At 35.6% G+C, this 20,254-nt stretch overlaps 1 protein-coding gene across 7 annotated transcripts in view; it reads left to right on the forward strand.

Moving 5' to 3' along the window:
- The window catches only part of AGFG1 (ArfGAP with FG repeats 1), a 71,860-nt gene that overhangs the window by 10,568 nt on the left and 41,038 nt on the right, over positions 1-20,254 (forward strand). For all 7 annotated transcript variants that reach the window (XM_081242468.1, XM_081242464.1, XM_081242462.1 and 4 more), the window contains exon 2: positions 7,273-7,366. In XM_081242468.1, the coding sequence (XP_081098594.1) occupies positions 7,273-7,366 (94 nt within the window). The remainder of the gene's footprint in view (positions 1-7,272; positions 7,367-20,254) is intronic.

Raw genomic sequence — 20,254 nt, forward strand, 5'->3', positions numbered from 1 at the left:
ATAGTAACATGGACTCTTAAGTTGACATACATTAAAATCAACTTTTTTGTTGTGTAATTTTAGGAGTCTTAACATCTGTATAGATTCATGTAACTACCACCACAATCAGAACATGGAATGGGCCTGTTCAGTTACCCCTCAAGACTCTCTAACCCTTGTCTTTCCTTAACCCCTGGCCTCTACTGATCCATTCTCCAACAACTATAGTTTTTCTTTCTGAGAATGTCATTTATACAGTATATAACCTTTTTAGGTTACCTTCTTCACTCAGCATAATACCTTTAAGATTAATTCAGGTTAGTTGTTATTGGATGGGCCAAAAGGTTTGTTCTGTTTTTTCCGTAAGATGGCTCTAGTAGAACTTAGTTGTCTTTAACTTCATTTGAAACAATTTTGTTAGATTGTATGTGGCAGCTATCATATCAGCATGCAGTTAAAAAGACTTATCAAAATTGGCCATTTTAATATTGAAAATGGAAGAAAAAATCAACATTTTTGGTATATTATGCTTTATTATTTCAAGAATGGTAAAAATGCAACTGAAACACACAAAAAGATTTGTTCAGTGTTGGAGAAGGTGCTGTGACTGATAGAACGTGTCAAAAGTGGTTTGCAAAGTTTTGTGCTGGAGAGTTCTCCATTGGACAATGCTCCATGGCCAGGTAGACCAGTTGAAGTTGATAGTGATCAAATCAAAACAATAATTGAGAACAGTCAACATACCACGCAGGAGATGGCTGACATACTCAAAATATCCACATCAAGCGTTGAAAATCATATGCACCAGCTTGGTTACATGAATCACTTTGATGTTTTGGTTGCACATAAGTTAAGTGAAAAAAACCTTCTTGACCATATTTCCACATGCGATTCTCTACTGAAACGTAATGAAAACATTCCGTTTTTAAAACACATTGTGACTGGTGATGAAAATTGGATACTGTACAACAATGTGGAATGGAAGAGATCGTGGGGCAAGCGAAATGAACCACCACCAACCACACCAAAGGCCAGTCTTCATTCCAGAGAAGGTGACGTTGTGTATATGGTGGGATTGGAAATGAGTCCTCTATTATGAGCTCCTTCTGGAAAACCTAACGGTTAATTCCAACAAGTACTGATCCCAGTTAGACCAACTGAAAGCGGCACTCGACAAAAAGCGTCCAGAATTAGTCAACAGAAAACGCCTAATCTTTCATCAGGATAATACAAGACTGCATGTTTCTTTGATGACCAGGCAAAAACTGTTACAGCTTGGCTGGGAAGTTCTGATTCATCCATCGTATTCAGCAGACATTGCACCTTCGGATTTCCATTTATTTCGGTCTTTACAGAATTCTCTTAATGGAACAAAATTCAATTCCCTGGAAGACTGTAAAAGGCACTTGGAACAGTTCTTTGCTCAAAAAGATAAAAAGTTTTGGGCAGATGGAATTACAAAGTTGCCTGAAAAATGACAGAAGGTAGTGGAACAAAAGGGTGAATACGTTGTTCAATAAAGTTCTTGGTGAAAATGAAAAATGTGTCTTTTATTTTTACTTAAAAAACCGAAGGCACTTTTTGGCACACCCAATACATATTCTAGTAGTCCATTTCTCCTTATTGCTGAGTAGTATTTCATTGCTTGGGAGTATACCCATTCCTCATTTGAGGGACACTTGGATTGTTTCCAGTTTTTGATACATATGAAACAATCCAGTTGTTTCAAACAGTTATTTATATACAGATTTTTTGGTGAACACAAGTTTTCATTTCACCTGGGTAAATACCTAGGATTGGAATTGTTAGGTCTTATGGTAAGTGTATGTTTAATTTTTTTTAAAAAAGACAGTGTTTTTGGTTGTTTTGATTTGATTTCCCCTTTATACTGGTTAGGAAGCTGTAAATTCTGTTATTTTATGGTCACTGTTGAAATTTTATTATCCATCGTAACATTCTAGAGTTAATCAGTATTTTAACCTTCCCCTAATAATACAAAGTCTTTAAAAATACAAAGTACTCTCACTTAAGTGCTATTTTTGGTAAAATGTTAAATTTGCCCCCTCCCCTCCACCATACGTAGGATATTTTGAAATCAGATGCTATTTGTTTAGATTTGCCAATGTGTTTCCCAGTTTTTTTGCTCACCCCTTTGCATCGCATGACCTTCTTGGGGTTATTTTTCTTCTTAAAGTATATACAGTCATCCCTTAGTATCCATGGGGGATTGGTTCCAGGATGCCCCACAGATACCAAAATCTGATGATGCTCAAGTCCCTTATATAAGATGCATATGACCTATACACATGCTCCTGTTTAGTTTAAATCATCTCTAATTACTTACAATACCTAATAAAATGTAAATGCTATGTAAATGATCATAAGTACAATGTAAATGCTATGCAAATAGGTGTGAATACAATGTGAATACTGTGTAAATAGTTGCTGGGCACATGGCAAATTCCAATTTTGCTTTTTGGAACTTTCTGGAATTTTTTTCCCCCAGTGTTTCTGACCGGCAGTTGGTTGAATTCCTGGATGTAGAGCCCAGGGACACAGAGAGCCAACTGGGGAAGATCTCCTGGGGGTAAACTCCGTTTTTTGTTTATCTGGAAATGTCATTTTGATGTTAGACTTCAAAGATATTTTTGCTGAGTTTGCAACTTTTTTTTTTAACTACTTAAAGATAATATTGCACTATTTTCTGGTTTCCATTGAAAAGTCTTTCAGTCAGATTTTGTTTCCTTTGTCTTTTCTTTCTGAGTGCTTTTAAGATATTCTGTTTATCTTTGAAGTTTCACCCAAATGTTTCTAAGTGTGAATTTTATTTGTCCTGATTTTGATAAGCTGTGCTTCCTATATCTGTAGACGCATGACTTTCATTGGATTTCAAAAAATCTCAGCCGTTAGCTCTTCAAATATTGCCTCTCCTTCATTCTTTCAATTCTGTCTCTCAAAAGCAAGAATAGCCCCCCACCCCCGTGTTTTTTCCTTTTCTGAAAACACTTGCTTTTTTCTGTCTCCTGAAGTATCTGTGCTGCTTTCTGGGTTATTTCTTATTTCTAATTCACCAAATCTCTCTTTTGGTGTGTCTCATCTGCTCTTTAACTAATTTGTTGAATTTTTAATTTCCACATTTATAATTTTTCATTTCTGAAAGTTCTGACTTTTAAATTTAACTGTTATTCTGATTATTACACATTTCCTGTTCATTTTTATTCCATCTTTTGTTTGTTTTAACATTTCCTACATGCTGTATTTACTTTGTATTTTGTATTTGATAAATCCAATGGCTAAAGTCTTGGGAAGAGGTGGCATAAAGCTTTTGTTTCTACTGACTCAAGCTCAGTGGTTTGTTTTGTTGTTGTGTGATGATTTTTATTATAATCTCATCTTTTATTGAAATTAATATTTCCAAATCCTGATAGCATAATTTATAAATTAGAAATGATTTCTCTTTTTTTTTTTTTGTGGTATGTGGGCCTCTCACTGTTGTGGCCTCTCCCGTTGTGGAGCACAGGCTCTGGATGCGCAGGCTCAGTGGCCATGGCTCACGGGCCTAGCCGCTCCGCGGCATGTGGGATCTTCCCGGACCGGGGCATGAACCCATGTCCCCTGCATTGGCAGGAGGACTCTCAACCACTGCGCCACCAGGGGAGCCCAGAAATGCATTTCTCTTGAGAGGATTTGTATATTCTTCTCCTGCGATCTAGGGATACTACCATCTTGAAGCTACTTAATTCTCCATCCAGGGTCTTGGGTTTAACAGGGATATTTCAGGTTTACCTCTCATCTTGTCTTAGTTATTGTTGGTATTTGCCTTCTGAGCAACACTGAATTTTTTTGTATGACATGGGCCACTCTTCTGGTTTAGCTCACTCTTTTTTTTTTTTTTGGTCTTTTTTCTTCTTTCGGGAAGGGGGAATTCTTTGAGAGCCCCCTTACTTTCTAGAAATGTTAACAATTAGGGTTTTTTTCTTTTTTAAAATAATTTATGGGGTATCATATTTTAGCAGAGGAACCTTTCAAAATATCTAGTCTGCTATACTATTGTAAGTAGAAATTATTGAGATTAGATATGCAAAGTGCCAATCTAGGTTACTTTAAAAATATTAATTTTCTTCTGTCTTATTAAATTATATTTTGCCTACCAATTTGTGTAAGTGTGCTTGACATCGTATGGTTCCCTTTTGTGGACACTTTCCTTAATCTCTTCTAAGGGTTTCTATTTTCTGTTATTCTGGAAATAGTAAATTTATGGGAAAATTTAAGTTTTTTGTTGTATGTGAGGTAAATGTGTATAATGTTGTGTAGAAGACTGAACCTAGGTAGAATTTATATCTCAGTAGTGATCCAAAGGAATTCTGCTTCTTTCTTCACTTGGTAGTTAACATATTTGGTATATTTAGAGCAGTGGTTCTCAAGTAGAAGGACTCTGCTGTCCCATCCCACACCTCTGAGGGACATTTATCAGTATCTTGAAACGTTTTCCATCATTCCTACTGGCTTGGGCATGCTTCTGGCATTTAGTGGGTAGAGGCCAGGGATGCTGCCCTACCTCCTACAGTGCACAGGACAGCCCCCTCACGGTAAAGAATTCTCTTGCCCAATATGTCGGTAGTGCCTGATTTAGAGAAATGAGGTAAAGATAAATTGTTGATGCTGGTGGCTATATTTGGGAGGAAAGTTTTCCAGGTTTTTTAGAAAAACTGAAAGAAAGCCTTAAGAACTGTTCTTTCATTTTCTTTCTGTAATTCTTCAGCACAGACATTCACATCCATAAAGCCAGGACTAAAAGTCCAAATTTTTTGACTACTACTAGTTAATTGAATTGTTTATTATTTCTTGCAATTTTTTTTTCTGTTACAGAATAAGTAACAAGTTTTCATTGTGGAAAACATGGAGAGAATAGAAAATTATAAATAGAAAAAAAAATCATTCAGTGCCATAATCTATAAGCAAAGACTGTTAACATTTTGGGGTATTTAGTTTGTTTTCTTTGCAGATATTTTTAATGTAGTTTTGAGAATACTATATAATTTTCATCTTTAAAAAAACCAAGCATAAGTATGCATAGTTGTACAGTTTTATTGTCGCTTAATCACTTCCCCTTTGATAATGAAGTGTTTGTTATTATTATTTTTTTTAGTATGAGTGATGTTTGATGAACATCTTGTACGTAGTTAAGTTTCAGATTCCTTCTTTAGAATAGATTCCTAAAAGTTTATTACTGGGTCAAAACACATGAATAAGGTTATTCACAGGTTGGTGAATTTATCCTACTGTCGTCAGTGTATGAGACTACATTTTTTACTACAGCCTCATCAGTCTGCATTCTTCTTAAGAAATTGATAGAGTCAGCCTTCCATATTTATTTATTTATTTATTTATTTATTTATTTATTTATTCATGCATGCATGCATGCATGCATGCATGCCGTACGCGGGCCTCTCACTGTTCTGGCCTCTCTCGTTGTGGAGCACAGGCTCCGGATGCGCAGGCTCAGCAGCCATGGCTCACGGGCCCAGCTGCTCCGTGGCATGTGGGATCTTCCCGGACCAGGGCACGAATCTGCGTCCCCTGCATCCGCAGGCAGACCCTCAACCACTGCGCCACCAGGGAAGCCCAGCCTTCTATTTTTTTACCGAACTATTTTATAGTCATGTTATATCCACATACAAAGCTTTTGGAAGCTAAAAAAGGGAAAAATTTTGCACTGAAAATACACTTAATCTACCAGAATTAATGAAATATAAAAGAGTAATTAGAGAAACCAATATGAACAAATGTAAAATTTCCTTGGAGTTACTCAATTTATGTAAGTAATCTGGCCTTGCAAAATTGTGTCTACCAGTTTTGTAAATTGAATCTTATTTTAAGTGCACTGAGAGAGCGCATTTAAAGAAGCTCTGTAATAGGTCTTCTTGTTAAGTGGGAAAATGTCCTGTCATATTGTGGTTATGAGTATGTTATGGTTTTGTTTGTTTCATAAGTGAGAAAATTTGTTCACTTATTTAAGTAATATGAATACCTTCTCTATGCAAAAATGAACATTGTGGTATGGTAGGGCCTTGAGATGTATGAGAGAGTAAGCTATACAGTGCAGTGCTTTCATGAGATTACATCTGCATGTAACTTTAAGAGTCAGGGGGTTCCCTCATTTGATGATTTGAGAAGTACAGGGATATAATTCATTGCTCCAAACTTGCTTATTCAAACATACACCCTTGTAGCAGTGTTTGACATTTCCTTGTTAGAAAGTTATTCCTTTGCTTTTTTTATTGAAAGGATACTATAAGGGAGATGGAAGGGTAGAGGGTTGGCTGGAACAAGGAGGCAGTATTAGGGAATAAGGAGAGACAGAGATGCTAAATGTGAGGGAGGGAGCAGAGGAATCTGAGAGAACAGTAATAAGTTAATTCCTTTTTAAATTGTTTTGGAACAAGATAGGACTTGTTAGGGTAAATATCATAAATGAATAAGCTGTGAATATGATGAATTTAGTCTTATTCTCATAATACAGATGAATTGGAAAACAAAATGTCCTGCTTTAAAGGAATAATAATGACTTTGCTAAATTTTCACTTTTGGAAATTTAGATGATATCGTTAAAGCCTTAATTTGTGATTGCTAGTTGTAAAGGTACTTGAAAGTAATTCATATGGTAGTTGTTTCTTTATAGTTAAGTTTGGAAGTTTTACTAGGATGAAATTGCTGTGTTCAGTTTCTCCTACTGTGCAATCTTCATATCTGTATTTTATGACTTACCAAGAGCTGGAAGGAAAGTAATTTATTAGTTTAAAACTTAAAGCAAAACAACAAAACCTAACTTAACGTTTCTCCACTTCGAAATGTGAAACAGATAACGTCCAAACCTGACATATCATTGTCACTTTCTTAGGAAATATGAAAATATTTAAATAATAACTTTGAATTCTTTACCATTGAGCCCGTCATATATATATTATTCTCCTTCCATCAGACATACACTAAAGCAATATTTGTGTTTCCAAGAATCTCATGTGTTACAGGTACTGTTTGCTTCTAACTAGGTGGTTACTTGAATTTATCTTTAAATATATTATTTAGTGTGGGTCTGACTAAATTTACATTGACATATCTATTGTGGGGATTAATAGTTTAAGATAACTTTTAAATATTTGTAGTTTATGGAATGAAAACACTGTTCCAAGTTTAAATGTGCTAATTAAAAATGTTTTGAATTATCTGATACATAATTCTTAAAATACTATAGTTTGTAATAGTAAATCTGTAAAATATTTTATCTTTCAGGCGAGGGTTAAATCCACCACACAGGGTGAAATCCATCTCCATGACAACATTCACACAACAGGAAATTGAATTCCTTCAAAAACATGGGAATGAAGTAAGTGTTTTTTACAATTTTCAACTTTTTTGTTGGTAGTCGTTTTAATAAGATTTAATAAGTTGCTTAGAATGGTGAATTTTCACTGTCTAGAAAGTTATTTTTGTATTCTATATTTAGATGTTATAGAAAGTACTCATTAATAATGTGTTTAGAATTAATGTCTACTACATAAATACTTAACCTTAAACCTGAGATGAAACCTGTGTGTAAACTTTGTCAGTATTGAATGTAAAAGGCATTTTTGGAGGACATCTAGTATTGGAGTAACTGTTAGTTTTTGCTTTAAAAGACAAAATAAGAGAGGGAGAAAGGGAATTAACATTATGGTATTGTAGTAAACTTTTGTTAGCCTGTTGTGTGATCAGCTTTCACTTGAGGACCCCTCTTTCCTTTTTACGTTTTTAACTTTAGATGTATGTGTGATGTTTAATATTGAGCAGGTGCTCAGTAAGGAGGAGGTTAGTAGTTCTGAGGGGGCAGCCTTGCGTCACGAGGAACTCAGTAGAGTAAAGATTTGCAGGGGAGCCTTTTCTTTCTACTCTGCTTTAATGGGCTTTCAGGAATTCCATTCTGTTTGTTTGCTTTCTTGTTTTAGTTCCATGTTTTTCTATTAGTAAAAGTGGTGGTCTACTGTTTTTTAAAAAAAAAAAACTATAAAATTAACAGCGAAAGCAAGAATGTTTTATAATCTTGGGGCAAGGATGAGCCAGTCAACCCAATTGATGAGTAATAGCCATTATTATTTAATAGACACTTGAATCACTTCCTAGAAAGGAAATATTACTTTAGTTGTACTACAGTGGTTGCGTGTTTTTGGGGTGGTTTTTTTTTTTTGCATGTTTTTGATATGACACAGAAAAGAATTTAAGTCTTAAGATTTTATTAATTTCCATCTTCTTTTTCACCCTCAGAAGATACATGCAAGCATTTTGTACTCTGCCTCTTTTTTTCCCTAACACTTTGATAGTAGCATCTTAAACTTGCTTGTCTACTTGTGATTCATGTGTGTATATGGTTCTAAAGTAGTAAAGAAGTGTAAATTTAAGATTATGAAATATTTTTAAATACATGATTTAGAGAATTGAGCACACACTTTGAAGTTTCCAGATTTTGCCGATAAAAAATTATCTTGAGTAATCGAGTGCCAGACTGATGTAGGTACATTACAGGAAAATCTAAAGCAAGATGAAAGGGCAGAAGGTGTGTAATGACAGTAAGTGTAGAAATGTATTTTTGGATTAAAAGACAATTTGAACTGTTTGTATAAAGTTTGGGATTAGCCTAGCAGTGCGTATTTTAAATTACTTTCTTAGAATTTTGGCCTTCTATGCAAAATTTTGGACATCAGAATGGAGTCAGAAATGAAAAAATATCAGTTCTTAGATTAAAAATCAATTGACAGTAGATAAAGTCAGAGTAGTAGAACTGGAAAGGTAACAAACAATGCATTGGAGAAATAAGTAAAAAACATTCAAACCTGTCAGTAGATAAGATTAGGTGGAGACTGGTTCCAAAATACTAGGATTGAAGGACCTTTTTTTTCTGAAATTGTGGTAAGTACACTGGACATGCGACTTACTCTCTTAAAAAATTTTTAAGTGTAAAATGTAGTATTAACTATAGGCGAAGTGTTGTAAGTGGATCTTTAGAACTTAGTCATCTTGCATAACTGAACTTTATACCCATTGAATAGCAACCACCGTTCTATTTTCTGCTTCTGTGAGTTTGAGTGTTTTAGATGCCTCATTTAAGTGGAGTCATGTAGTACTGTTCTTCTGTTACCGGCTTATTTCACTTGGCATAATGTTCTCAAGGTTCAGCTGTGCTGTTGCGTATGACAGGATTTCTGAAGGAAGTTATTAAGACTGTAATATCAAAATAAATTTAGAATATATGAAAAGAAATTTTAGGTAACTCATTATATCAAATAATAGAAACAAAATACAAACAATAGAGATGATGGAATGGATTTATGAATCTTAAATCCTAAAAAGAGTCATGCAAATTAATAAGCCATTTAAATTTAAAGCCCTCTCCCTGGCAGTCACTGTACTAGGTACTTGGATACAGTTATAGAAATGTCACATAGGCTTAGCTGACATAGAGCTCATGGTCTAGTTAGGGAGACAGGTATGTAACAAATAATTACAACAGTGTGTTAGATAATTAATGATAAAGAATAAGAAGTTTCAGAAGTAATGTGGAAGGAGGGACTCAATCTGTTGGTGAAAAGGAGAGGATTGGGAAGATCTCATAGAGGGGGCTGAATATTTGCTGGCTTTTGAGGGTGACTAGGACTTAGGCTGGCAGGAAAAGATATTGCAGGCAGAGGAAACACAGTGCACAAAGAAAAAGAGAAATTTGCAATGGTTCTTACTGCTGGAAAGTGTACCAACCATTTAATTACTTGTTAAGGGAGAAAAACATACTTTCTTGTGTCCCTAAGGGCATCTTAGAACCAAAGTATTGGACTAGGTATATTTGATTCTTTACAATATTAGCAATATCTGTGTTCTTAAAATTTCAAGAGATGTATAGAAGGTGAGGATTGATATCACGAAATGCAGGATGATTGGTACAACTTAATAAAAAGCTATAGACTTGAAGTGCAAGTGCTTTATTATCACTTTATCTTATTTAAACATTTAAATCTTAAGTATAACATGCATAGAGAAAAAATACAGATCTTTATTTTTTGTTTCAAATTATGTTGCCATATTTGCACTGTGTGTTCTCTCTCAGTAGTCTGGAAAGGACCATACTCAATCATATAAATTTTGGATTAAAAAGAAGGTACTGTCATACATCTTGTGCATGAATGGGTTCATGCCTGAAGTTAAAAGATCAAAAAGTATATTAACTGGCAGAAGTCTTGGATCTTCTACCCCTATGAGGAAGTTTTAACGTTCTGAGGGGCACGTTTGGTTGTTACGATTAGGGAATGTTGCTGGCTTAAGCAGGCAAGCACCTTGGTTGCTGGATGATTCACAAGGTGTTGAATAGAGTTAACCTATATTCCACATGCTTTGGATGTTCCTCCAGACCTTTATAAGCGGGAAAAACCTTTTTACAGTCAGTCTGCATGTATAACTTAAATCTGTTTTATATGTTTTCATTAATAGTCGTGAACAACTTATTGCCAGAAGTCATGCTGCCAAGTCCAGAATCAAGTGTGGGAGGGGACTACCAAGTTACAGGGCAGAGGGCTTGGATACAGGAAGCCATGAATTGAGACCGTCGATGCAGTGACTTGACACATTTGTATATCTGGGAAAGATTTCACTTTTCATTGAGAACTTTACTAAGAATTGTTCACTGTTTTTGGCAAGTCACAGAACTGATGGCAGCACTACTCAGGGCATTTGAGTCATTAATAAAGTCCATCTGAATTGGTCTGAGTTGGTAGCTGTGGTAATAAGCAGATGATGCTACTAGTATTTATAAATATGTATCACGGACACCCTTGATGTTTATAACATATCATTAGTATCTACAGATATAGTTTACAAGTTACTTGAATATTACTTTAGAATTCTTAGACTCCTACAGTGTGTTCATTGGAGGAGATACGTGCATTATCAGGTTATAGAACATACTTGCCAGATGTTAATAAAATATTTTATAGCAAAGCCCTTTGTGTTTATTGGTGTTGACATTTTTTCCAAAAGTCAGATATTTCACAAAAAATTTCCACATATTTATCTTGTAATGCTTTCTTTTGTATCATGATGTTACTTTAAAAAAATCTTTAGTGGTTTGCTCCATATGCCCTCTTTTATGATGTGGGTCAACCATGGTCCTCTAGTTGAAGGAATTTCACTATTGGGTTAACTTCTGATTATCAAACTTAATGGAGGAAGGCTGGCTAACAGTGCTATAGATAATTCAGTAAAAGGAAAATGTAGAAGTAATTTTATTTTGAACCATATAGTTTTTCTTTTCTAGTAATAAATTAATCTTCCTAATTATGTTTCAGGACTGAGAGTAAAAAGATTACTGCTGATGCTCCACAGGCATAAAATCTACATGTAGAAATAAAATCATGCATTGATTGACAGTATTTGATCATCTTTATGCTAGATTAAAAAAAATAACCCCCAACCCAGAAGCTAAAGCTTTAAAAAAATCCTTCTTAAACAGTAGACCCATAAGGTAAGGTGTGCTTTTCCCTGGTTAACATTCATGATTGGATTCATTTTTCATTTTTTTAAAATTTATTTATTTTTTATTTTTTATTTTTGTCTGTGTTGGGTCTTCGTTTCTGTGCGAGTGCTTTCTCTAGTTGAGGCGAGCGGGGGCCACTTTTCATCGCAGTGCGTGGGCCTCTCACTATCGCCGCCTCTCTTGTTGCGGAGCACAGGCCCCAGACGTGCAGACTCAATAGTTGTGGCTCACTGGCCTAGTTGCTCCGCGGCTTGTGGGATCTTCCCGGACCAGGGTTTGAACCCGTGTCCCCTGCATTGGCAGGCAGATTCTCAACCACTGCGCCACCAGGGAAGCCCCATTCTTCATTCTTGAAGCAGAGATTTATTAATCATCTACCATGTGCCAGGGATTGTCCTTGGGTGCTAGGGATACTGTCCATGATTCGTGCCCTCAGGTAAAGCTTACAGTCTAGTAGGGGAGAGAGACAGTAAAAATCTTTTTTTTTCAGTTCCATTTTGGTATAAGAGTGAGAAAGGGCTTCAGTTTAGAGTTGTAAATGCTTGGGATTATGCAGACAGTTTTCTTCAAGAAGTTATACTTATGGCTTAAATAGGCTTTATTTTATGAGACAGCTCTTTAGGCCTTTTGAGTAGTTAAATTGCATCTTTGGGAAGATTGGAGCTATTTTATAATCAGAAACAAGCATTGCCACAAAGAAAAATATTTTGATATCTAAAAAATTTAAAATTCCAAATTCACATGCTGTGACAATTTTGCTGGAATATTCAGGTATCATTTTATGATATGTTATACTCAATCTATTATGCTGTTAAACAGGACACTAGTGGTTATTTCCTAAATCATCTTGTCTTATAAACTTATAATAAGTGATGGTCATTGTCAGTACAGAACAGTGGACTCCGTAAAGTAGAAGGCCAATATGAGAAAGAGCCCGTAGGCCATTATCATAGTAAAGACAATGAGCTTTTGAATTAATCCTGAATCAGGGCATGGAACTGTCAGGTAGTTTCAAAGTGTTGTATTCATTTCTTTTAAATTTGATTAAAAATTAAACAGTCTAACCCAAACTGCAGCTCTGTAGGGAAATTGATAAAATATGGGCCGGGCCTATTAAAAGAGTACTTGAAGTGGTCTTGTGCAGAAAGGATTGGATTTGGACTTGGAAGGTTGAGAACGATGGACAAGATGCCTCTGAGCCTCAATTTCTACAAGTGTAAAATAATAACAGTATCTTAATATAGAAAGGCTAGAATAATTTGAGCTCAAGCAACCTGTGAAAGTTCCCAGCATATTTCTTATAGAATAATATAGATATTCAGATGTTTGTTGAATCAGAATCTAAGATAGTAGAAGGTATAGAAGGATTATCAATATTTTTTTTGACTTTTTGCTCAGAGTGGTTTCATTAGGGGAATTTTTCAGTTTTCTTAGAATACAGTAGCATCATTTACATTAATTTTAGGTTATATATTTAAACTCTTGGAGCATATTAATTTTATGCTGAGCTTAAATAATATTAGTAAAATTTGGGAGTTATTTTAGTAACAGCATATTAAATGTCATTATTGAGTGGCAGAGTTAAGTTACATAGTCATTACTCCAGGGTCTACAATTACCTTGCTGTCTGTACAGAGATTGGCAAAACTGTTTCTGTAAATGGCCAGATGGTAAATATTGAAGGCCACCTACATACAGTCTCTGTTGTATATTCTTGTTAGAAAAAATCTTAAAAAAAGTAACCCTTTAAATATGCATAAACCAAATAATCAGGGGCAGTACAAAAATAGGCCAGTAACCCAAATTTGGTCTGCAGGTGGTTGATTATAGACTCCTGGTCTATGGAATTCCAAAGTTTTCAGTTCTCAATATAAATTCTTTTATAACCTTGCTTCTTTTCCTAGTTAATCTTTTTCTTGCTTCATTACCAATAGAAATGTTTGAACCCCAGTGGTTTCTGGTTTGTTTTCTATATATGCTGTCTGTATTCCACTTTTCTTGCCATTTTGCTCAAGCTGAATCATTTATCCTGAATCTGTTTTTCAAGACCTATCAAAGTTTTTACCCTTCCATCAAGTCTTTCAGGAGTATTTTAGCCCACAGGGACAACCCCCCCGCCCCCATACTTTAAGCTTTTTTTTTTTTTTTAATATAGCACTGACTCTAAGATTTTACACAAATTTTTTTTATTGCTCTCATAGTTTCTTCTGTATTGGTCTTACATTATAGACATTTCCATGACATAATCTTATATACTTCTTCATTAGACCTAGAGCAGTGAGAATGTATGAATGTGTGTGTTTGTGTGTGTTTGTACATATATGTAAATGTGTGTGTATTTTATTTTAAATTTTATTTTAATTTTGTTTTATTTTATTTTATTATTATTATATTTGTAAAAATTCCTGGGCTTTACTCCTCAGAGATTCTGACCCTGGGTGTGGGGTGAGGCAGAGGAGTGTCTGTCTGCATTTTCAGCCAGAAGCCCCATGTAATTCTGTTGCTGATGGCTACAGACCACCTTTTGAGAGAACCAGTATAGTAACTAAAGGCTCCATCCAGTCTAGACTCAATAATCTGTGGTCTAGTTTCGGCACCACTAATTGATAAGCCTTGTTACCTTGGGGAAACTACTTTTCCCTGAGCTTCATTTTCCCTTGTACACTATGGGAAGTACCTGTCCTGCCTATTTGATGAGGTTGATTTGAAGGTAGTACATGTGAAAACATTTTGAAAACTGATGTATTATGTAGATGTAAGATGTCAGTTTTAAGTGCAAATGTACTTTTTCATTGACTTCTAATTCTAAGCTCAGGGGAAAAAAAAGTATCATATAGGAAAATGGTGTGCTTTGAACTGAATTTAGTTTAGGGAGATTTTTGCAGAATTACAGTCAATATGATGGTATTAATCAGTATGAAAAGTTAATTCAATAATAATAGTAACATTTCAAAAATTTTTAACTAAAAATATGTAATTATTTGAGAGACTAGCTTCCTAGTGAGATATTTGAGGTTTAAAACCATCTAGCTAAAATATCGAAGCATGTTCTGTATTAAAGATGCTATTTGTTTAACTTCTGCATATTTATGAAGAAACACATATTTTAAAGTCTGGCCTCTATTTTGAAAGAAAGGTGAGGTGTTAAGAGTTTCTAAAAATTCTGCTGAATCAAATCAGTAATGACATAGTAATCTTTAAAATATTCAGAGTGCATTCTTTGATATTAGTTGTTGGCTTTCAGAGAAATATCTAATAATACTAATTAACAAAAAGAATATTGGAAATGTTATCTTTGTTTTGTGCATATTGTAGCTTGTTGATCTTTCTGAATGATGACTGAAAACTCAAGAGTATTGTAGAAGGAGCTGGATGGTAGTTTGTAACTACTCTGAGCATTTATTTAACATTTTATTGCATTTTTATCCCAGGTCACATTATTTATTTCCTTTTAACTCTTTGCTTCGGCCATTCTAGCTTCCTTTCATCTCTCAGCTTTTGTTTCTTTCTTTCTTGCCATTAAGTATGTTATCTTTAAAAAAAAAATCTTACTTGAATCTAATTAAAAATAAAATTATTCATTCTTTTTGTTCTTTTTTAAGCTTTTTGTTGTGGAGCTGCTCATATATCTACACAGTAGACAGAATAATGTACCAAACTCCTGTCCCTTTTTTATTATGTGAAGCAGATCTGAGACATACAATTTTCCTCTGTAAATTCAGGAACTAGATGTTATCTCTAAAAAAGGACTTTAAAAGAATATATAACACCATATCGTTTTCATATCCATAGAAATTAATAGTAATCTAATTACATAGCCAGTGTTCAAGTTTCCTTTTATTTCATAAATTTCCTTTTTTCTCTTCCCTTAAGCATATGTTTGAATATAGAGATGCAAGTAAGGCTCACATGTTATGAGTGGTTAATATGGGTTTTGAAACTCTGACAAAGGAAAGGATTGGAGGCTAGATGGGTCAGACTTTGGCCTGCCTAGGCCTGGCTGGGACCAGGCAACTTCCTGGGGCCTGTACCACTTGGTCTGTGGGATAGAGTCAGGTTTGTGCTGGGACAGTGGGGGCCTCAGACCAGGTGGTTACTCTGGGGCTGGATACATTGTAACTGGGGGCACTGCCAGCTCAAGTTCCTGGGAAACATAGCAGTTGAGGTGAATTCCAAGCTTTGCAGTCAAACTCATAGTACAAGTTCTCCCGGTACATATCTGAGTTGTAGTCTTTCACATGTGTCTTCCATTGCTCCAGCATCACCTGCTACCAGGCTGCTGAAAATCAATGTTGGGTTCTTACCGTAGAGCAGGAATGCTAGTTGGTTGCTAGGACCAACCAGCAACCAACAACTGGCATTCATCTTGGCAACAGAAGATGCCATCTGGATGCAGGGTGCTTTATGAGCTGGTAAGAAGGAACTTAAGCTCTGGGGCCATAGATTTTTGAGGAATTGTTGATGACATCGAAGGTTTTTTGGTTCTGTTTCATGAAATTCAAGCCATCCTGCACAGGCAAGATCATCTTTGGGTAGTAGTAGCCATAGGCCACGCCCGGCAGGAACTTCTTAGAGATTTAGATGGTATCTTTTGTCAGTTTTCTCCTAGACCATGGGCTCCACCAGTTCCCCAGGGATGATCTCTTACTGGCCTGTGATGCTAGGATTTTCCCAACGATGGGGTGGCTGTGAGCAGTCATCTTCTGGCACCGGAACCTGTCCTGCTTTGTGCCACCTAACTGCAGTATGGTGCCATAAGTCTTACTGAAGGTGAGCAAGGTCTCCTGGTAGTGTGAGCGCTGTAGCTGCTCTGCTTGAGGGGGGCCTGGTTGGGTTGCCTGCTAAGTTGTCTCTCATACCCCCCTCTCATGGATGGCCATAGCAAGATCTTGTCCCCGGCAGAGGCTGCTCAAAGCCACAGCACAATGGCCATATTTGGCTGTCTTCTGCCCCCCAACTCTCAACATTTTATTATGAGAAATACATAAAACTTTAAAAATTATGCAGGCACATTAAACACGGTGCTGTATTTGCATTAGCAAATATCTGTGTGTGTCTCCATTTGGTCATCCACCTTATATTTTTCTTGCATTTCAAAGTAATTTGCAAACATTAGTTCATATCACCCATAAAATCTTTTGTATATCATTAATTAGAATTCGATATTTGTTCAGATTTTTTTGAGGTATAATTTATGCACAGTGAATGTAAAAGTCTTAAGTGCACCTTTGGAAGAGTTTTGATAAATGTATCCAGTTTGGTAACCCAAAGTCCTATAAAGATATAGAACATGACCATCATTCCCCCAGAGTTCCCCTAACATCTCTTCCTGTTCAGTCCCTCCCCTTTCCAGAGGCAACCACTGTTTTGATTTTTATTCATACTCGTATAAAGAAAATAATTAAGAATGTGCTTTTTTTGTTCTACAAATAACAAATACTGGAAAGCGTATGGACAGAAGGGGCCCCTCCTACACTCTTGGTAGAAAGGTAAATTGGTGCAGCTACTATGGAAAGCAGTATGGAGGTTCCTCAAAAAACTAAAAATAGAGTTGTCCTATGATCCAGCAATTCCTCTCCTCGACATATATCCAGACAAAACTATAATTCAGAAAGATAGATGCATCCCTATGTTCATAGAAGCACTATTCACACTAGCCAAGACATGAAAACAACATGTGTCCATCAGCAGATGAATGAATAAAGATGTGGTACATATACACAATGGAATACTACTCAGCCATAAAAACGAATGAAATAATGCCATTTACAGCAAACATGGGGGACCTAGAGATTATTGTACTACGTGAAGTAAGTCAGAAGACTTATCATATGATATCAAGTATGTGTAGAATCTAAAAAAAAATGTTACAAATGAATTTACTTACAAAGCAGAAACAGACTTAGAAAACAAACTTACGGTTACCAAAGGGGAAAGGTGAGGGGGAAGGATAAATTAGGAGCTTGGGATTAACATATACACACTGCAATATATAAAATAGATAATCAACAAGGACCTACTGATTGCCTTTCTTTCGATTATGGATCACACTCTCTTGTGTATCTAGTGATTTTGGATTATATCTAGAGCATCGGCAAATGGTAGGTTGTAGAGCCTCTGGGTTCTGTCTTGTTTGTCCAGAAAGTATTGGTTTTGTTTGTTTGTTTTGTTCACTTTTTACTTTAGCAAACTCTGCCTCTCCTGGTGGGAGCCAGTTGAAATCTCTGTTCAGTTCTTTTAGTCCTTAATTGAACTGCTTTGAATTGTCCCTGTACATGCCTCGATCAAGGGTGAGCCAGAGATTTGTGCAAAGTTGTTATGCAAGTTTTGCAGCTCTCCCTTCTTGGACATACCCTTCACTTTCCAGTTGCTGTGGTTGTGAACTCTGTCTTTAAGCTTTTAGATTTGTGGATTTCTCCTTGAGTTTTGGCAGCTCTGCTTGGCAGAGGTCTGCTTTCAAATGGTGATCTTTAAAAACAGAGTAGGTACTTAGTGCTGTTTCTTTCTTACAGGTGTTGACTCTTCTCCAGAATCTGTTTACCTGTGGTTGCTTTCTAGTACCTTCTGATAATTCTTATAATGTGTGCTGAGTTTATAGTTGTTAATTTCTGGGAGCTGGGTTTTAATTTGAGCTACACTGACGTTACTGGAAGTGGAGCCTGCTCTGCTTGTCTTTAAACCTTTTTTTTTATTCTATAAGTTTCCCTTCAGTTATTTACTCCTATTCCCTCTCCCCCTCCCTTTTTCCCTTTCTCAGCTCAGTCATTTTTCAGTAGTCCCACTATCACGATTTTGCTGATTCTGTCCATGCAGTGTCAGTGTTCCTCTGTCATCTCAGTTCCCTATAAATTGATAGTCGTATCTAGTAGCTTCCTAAGATTCACATTTAATTGAGGGAAGAGGGAAGACTCAGTGTTACATAGGTTAGGTGGTGTGTTCTTTTGTGGAGAAACACATTTTCGTGTTTTTGTCTGTGTTGAGAAGGGGTGGCTAATACTCTGCCTACATCCATTAGTAGGGATTGTAAAATGGTGATAACTTAGTCTGGGAACCTGTAAGGGGATCCTTGAGACCTTTACAGGGGTTCTCTGAGGTCAAAAAATTTTTTAATAATAATTTTAAGACTTGATTTGCTGTATTTACTCCCAGTCTCATGAGTATACAATGGAGTTTTCCAGAAGCTACATAACATAACAATGCAGAAGCTAATCAGAAATCAGCTGTCTTCTATTTAAACAGGTATTAATGAAATTTGCAAAAAATGTAAAGCAGTGTCACTCTTCTTGCTAATTTTTGCTTTAGAAAATATAGCTATTTTTACAATTAAAAGTTAGTTACATTAACATACAATAGTTTTATTGCTGTTAAAAGTACATTAATATTGCCTAGGATGTGGGAGTAGGGGTAATGTAGAGCGACTGCTAATGGATATGGGATTTCTTTAGACGATAATAAAAATGTTCTAAAATTGAGCTGTGCTGGTGGCACAACTCTTGAATGTACTAAAAACATTAAATTGTACACTTTGAATAGGTGAATTATATGTTATATAAATTATATCTCAATAAAGCTTCTAAAGTGTAAAAAAAGTACATTAAAACTGTTTCTCATAAATATCAGTAGATAGAGTGCACATAAACAAAGCCATTTATGGTCCTCAACATTTAACTGTTTCCAAAATGAGTTAGTTCTGTAGCATCTCCCACAGTGACCAATCAGGGTGTGTGTGTGTGTATACAATAAATTGGTCATATATATATCACTGTGAAATTGTTTATTTGACTTATTTTGGTCAGTAGCAGTTATTCTTGTTGATGTTCAGTTGTCCCCTTTGGACAGTTAGATAATCTGTTTTGGAAAGCTACTATAATTTACCACTTCTGCAAATCTCATTTTTACTTAGAAGAGCTTTCCCTAAATTTTCCTTTTCCTCTTTTTATATTAACCTGTGAGCCATCTGTCTATTTGCAAATATTCAAAGAAAACTAAATGTTTCTTCTTCTCATGATTGATTTATGTAGAATATGGTACAGATCACGTTTACTTCAGAGACTTGTTTTGCATTTGGGCCAGTTAATCTCTCTCTTCCTTTGCCAAGGGCTACATTCCCAACCTTAGTCAACTGCCTGGCAAATGCATGCTTTCAGTCACCAGGACAACCAGACAATAGAATGTCAGTCCAAATCAATCCCTATTATTGAGCCTTAGATGAAGCTAAACAGTGGATGAGTAGTGTTCATGCTAGAGGTGGTGCTCTGGTGTTGATGCTATCCCTAAACCATTGATAATCCTTACATTGATAGTTCTTACTTCATATCAAGACAAGTAAATAAAACTTCTTAATATTCAGTTCTAAATGAAGTATCAGACCAACTTGCCCATTCTCCTCCCTTGCTCACCTCTGTGTTTATTCTTGTTATATTCTGAAAAACGTAAAAAATTCTCTCCCTGTAGGGAGAGAAACGTAAACCTTTGGTAATTTTTCCTTCTTGGCAAGCTTGCTTATCAGATTCATACTGTCTTAGGGAATGAGAATGCTTTGCTTTAAGAGACTTCACAAATTAAGTTTAGAACAAATGGAACCAAAACGTTGGTGGGAATTTTTTTTTAATACCATTTTAGAAAATGGTTCTAAAGTTTATCCAAAAGCTCAAAAAAAGTAAAACTAGCTGGAAAGAATTTACAAAGCAAGGAGTAAATAGGATTGGCTCTAGTAGATAC

The sequence above is a fragment of the Mesoplodon bidens genome, assembly GCF_964165515.1.
Source record: "Mesoplodon bidens genome assembly, chromosome: 8".
NCBI classification, from domain to species: Eukaryota; Metazoa; Chordata; class Mammalia; order Artiodactyla; family Ziphiidae; genus Mesoplodon; species Mesoplodon bidens.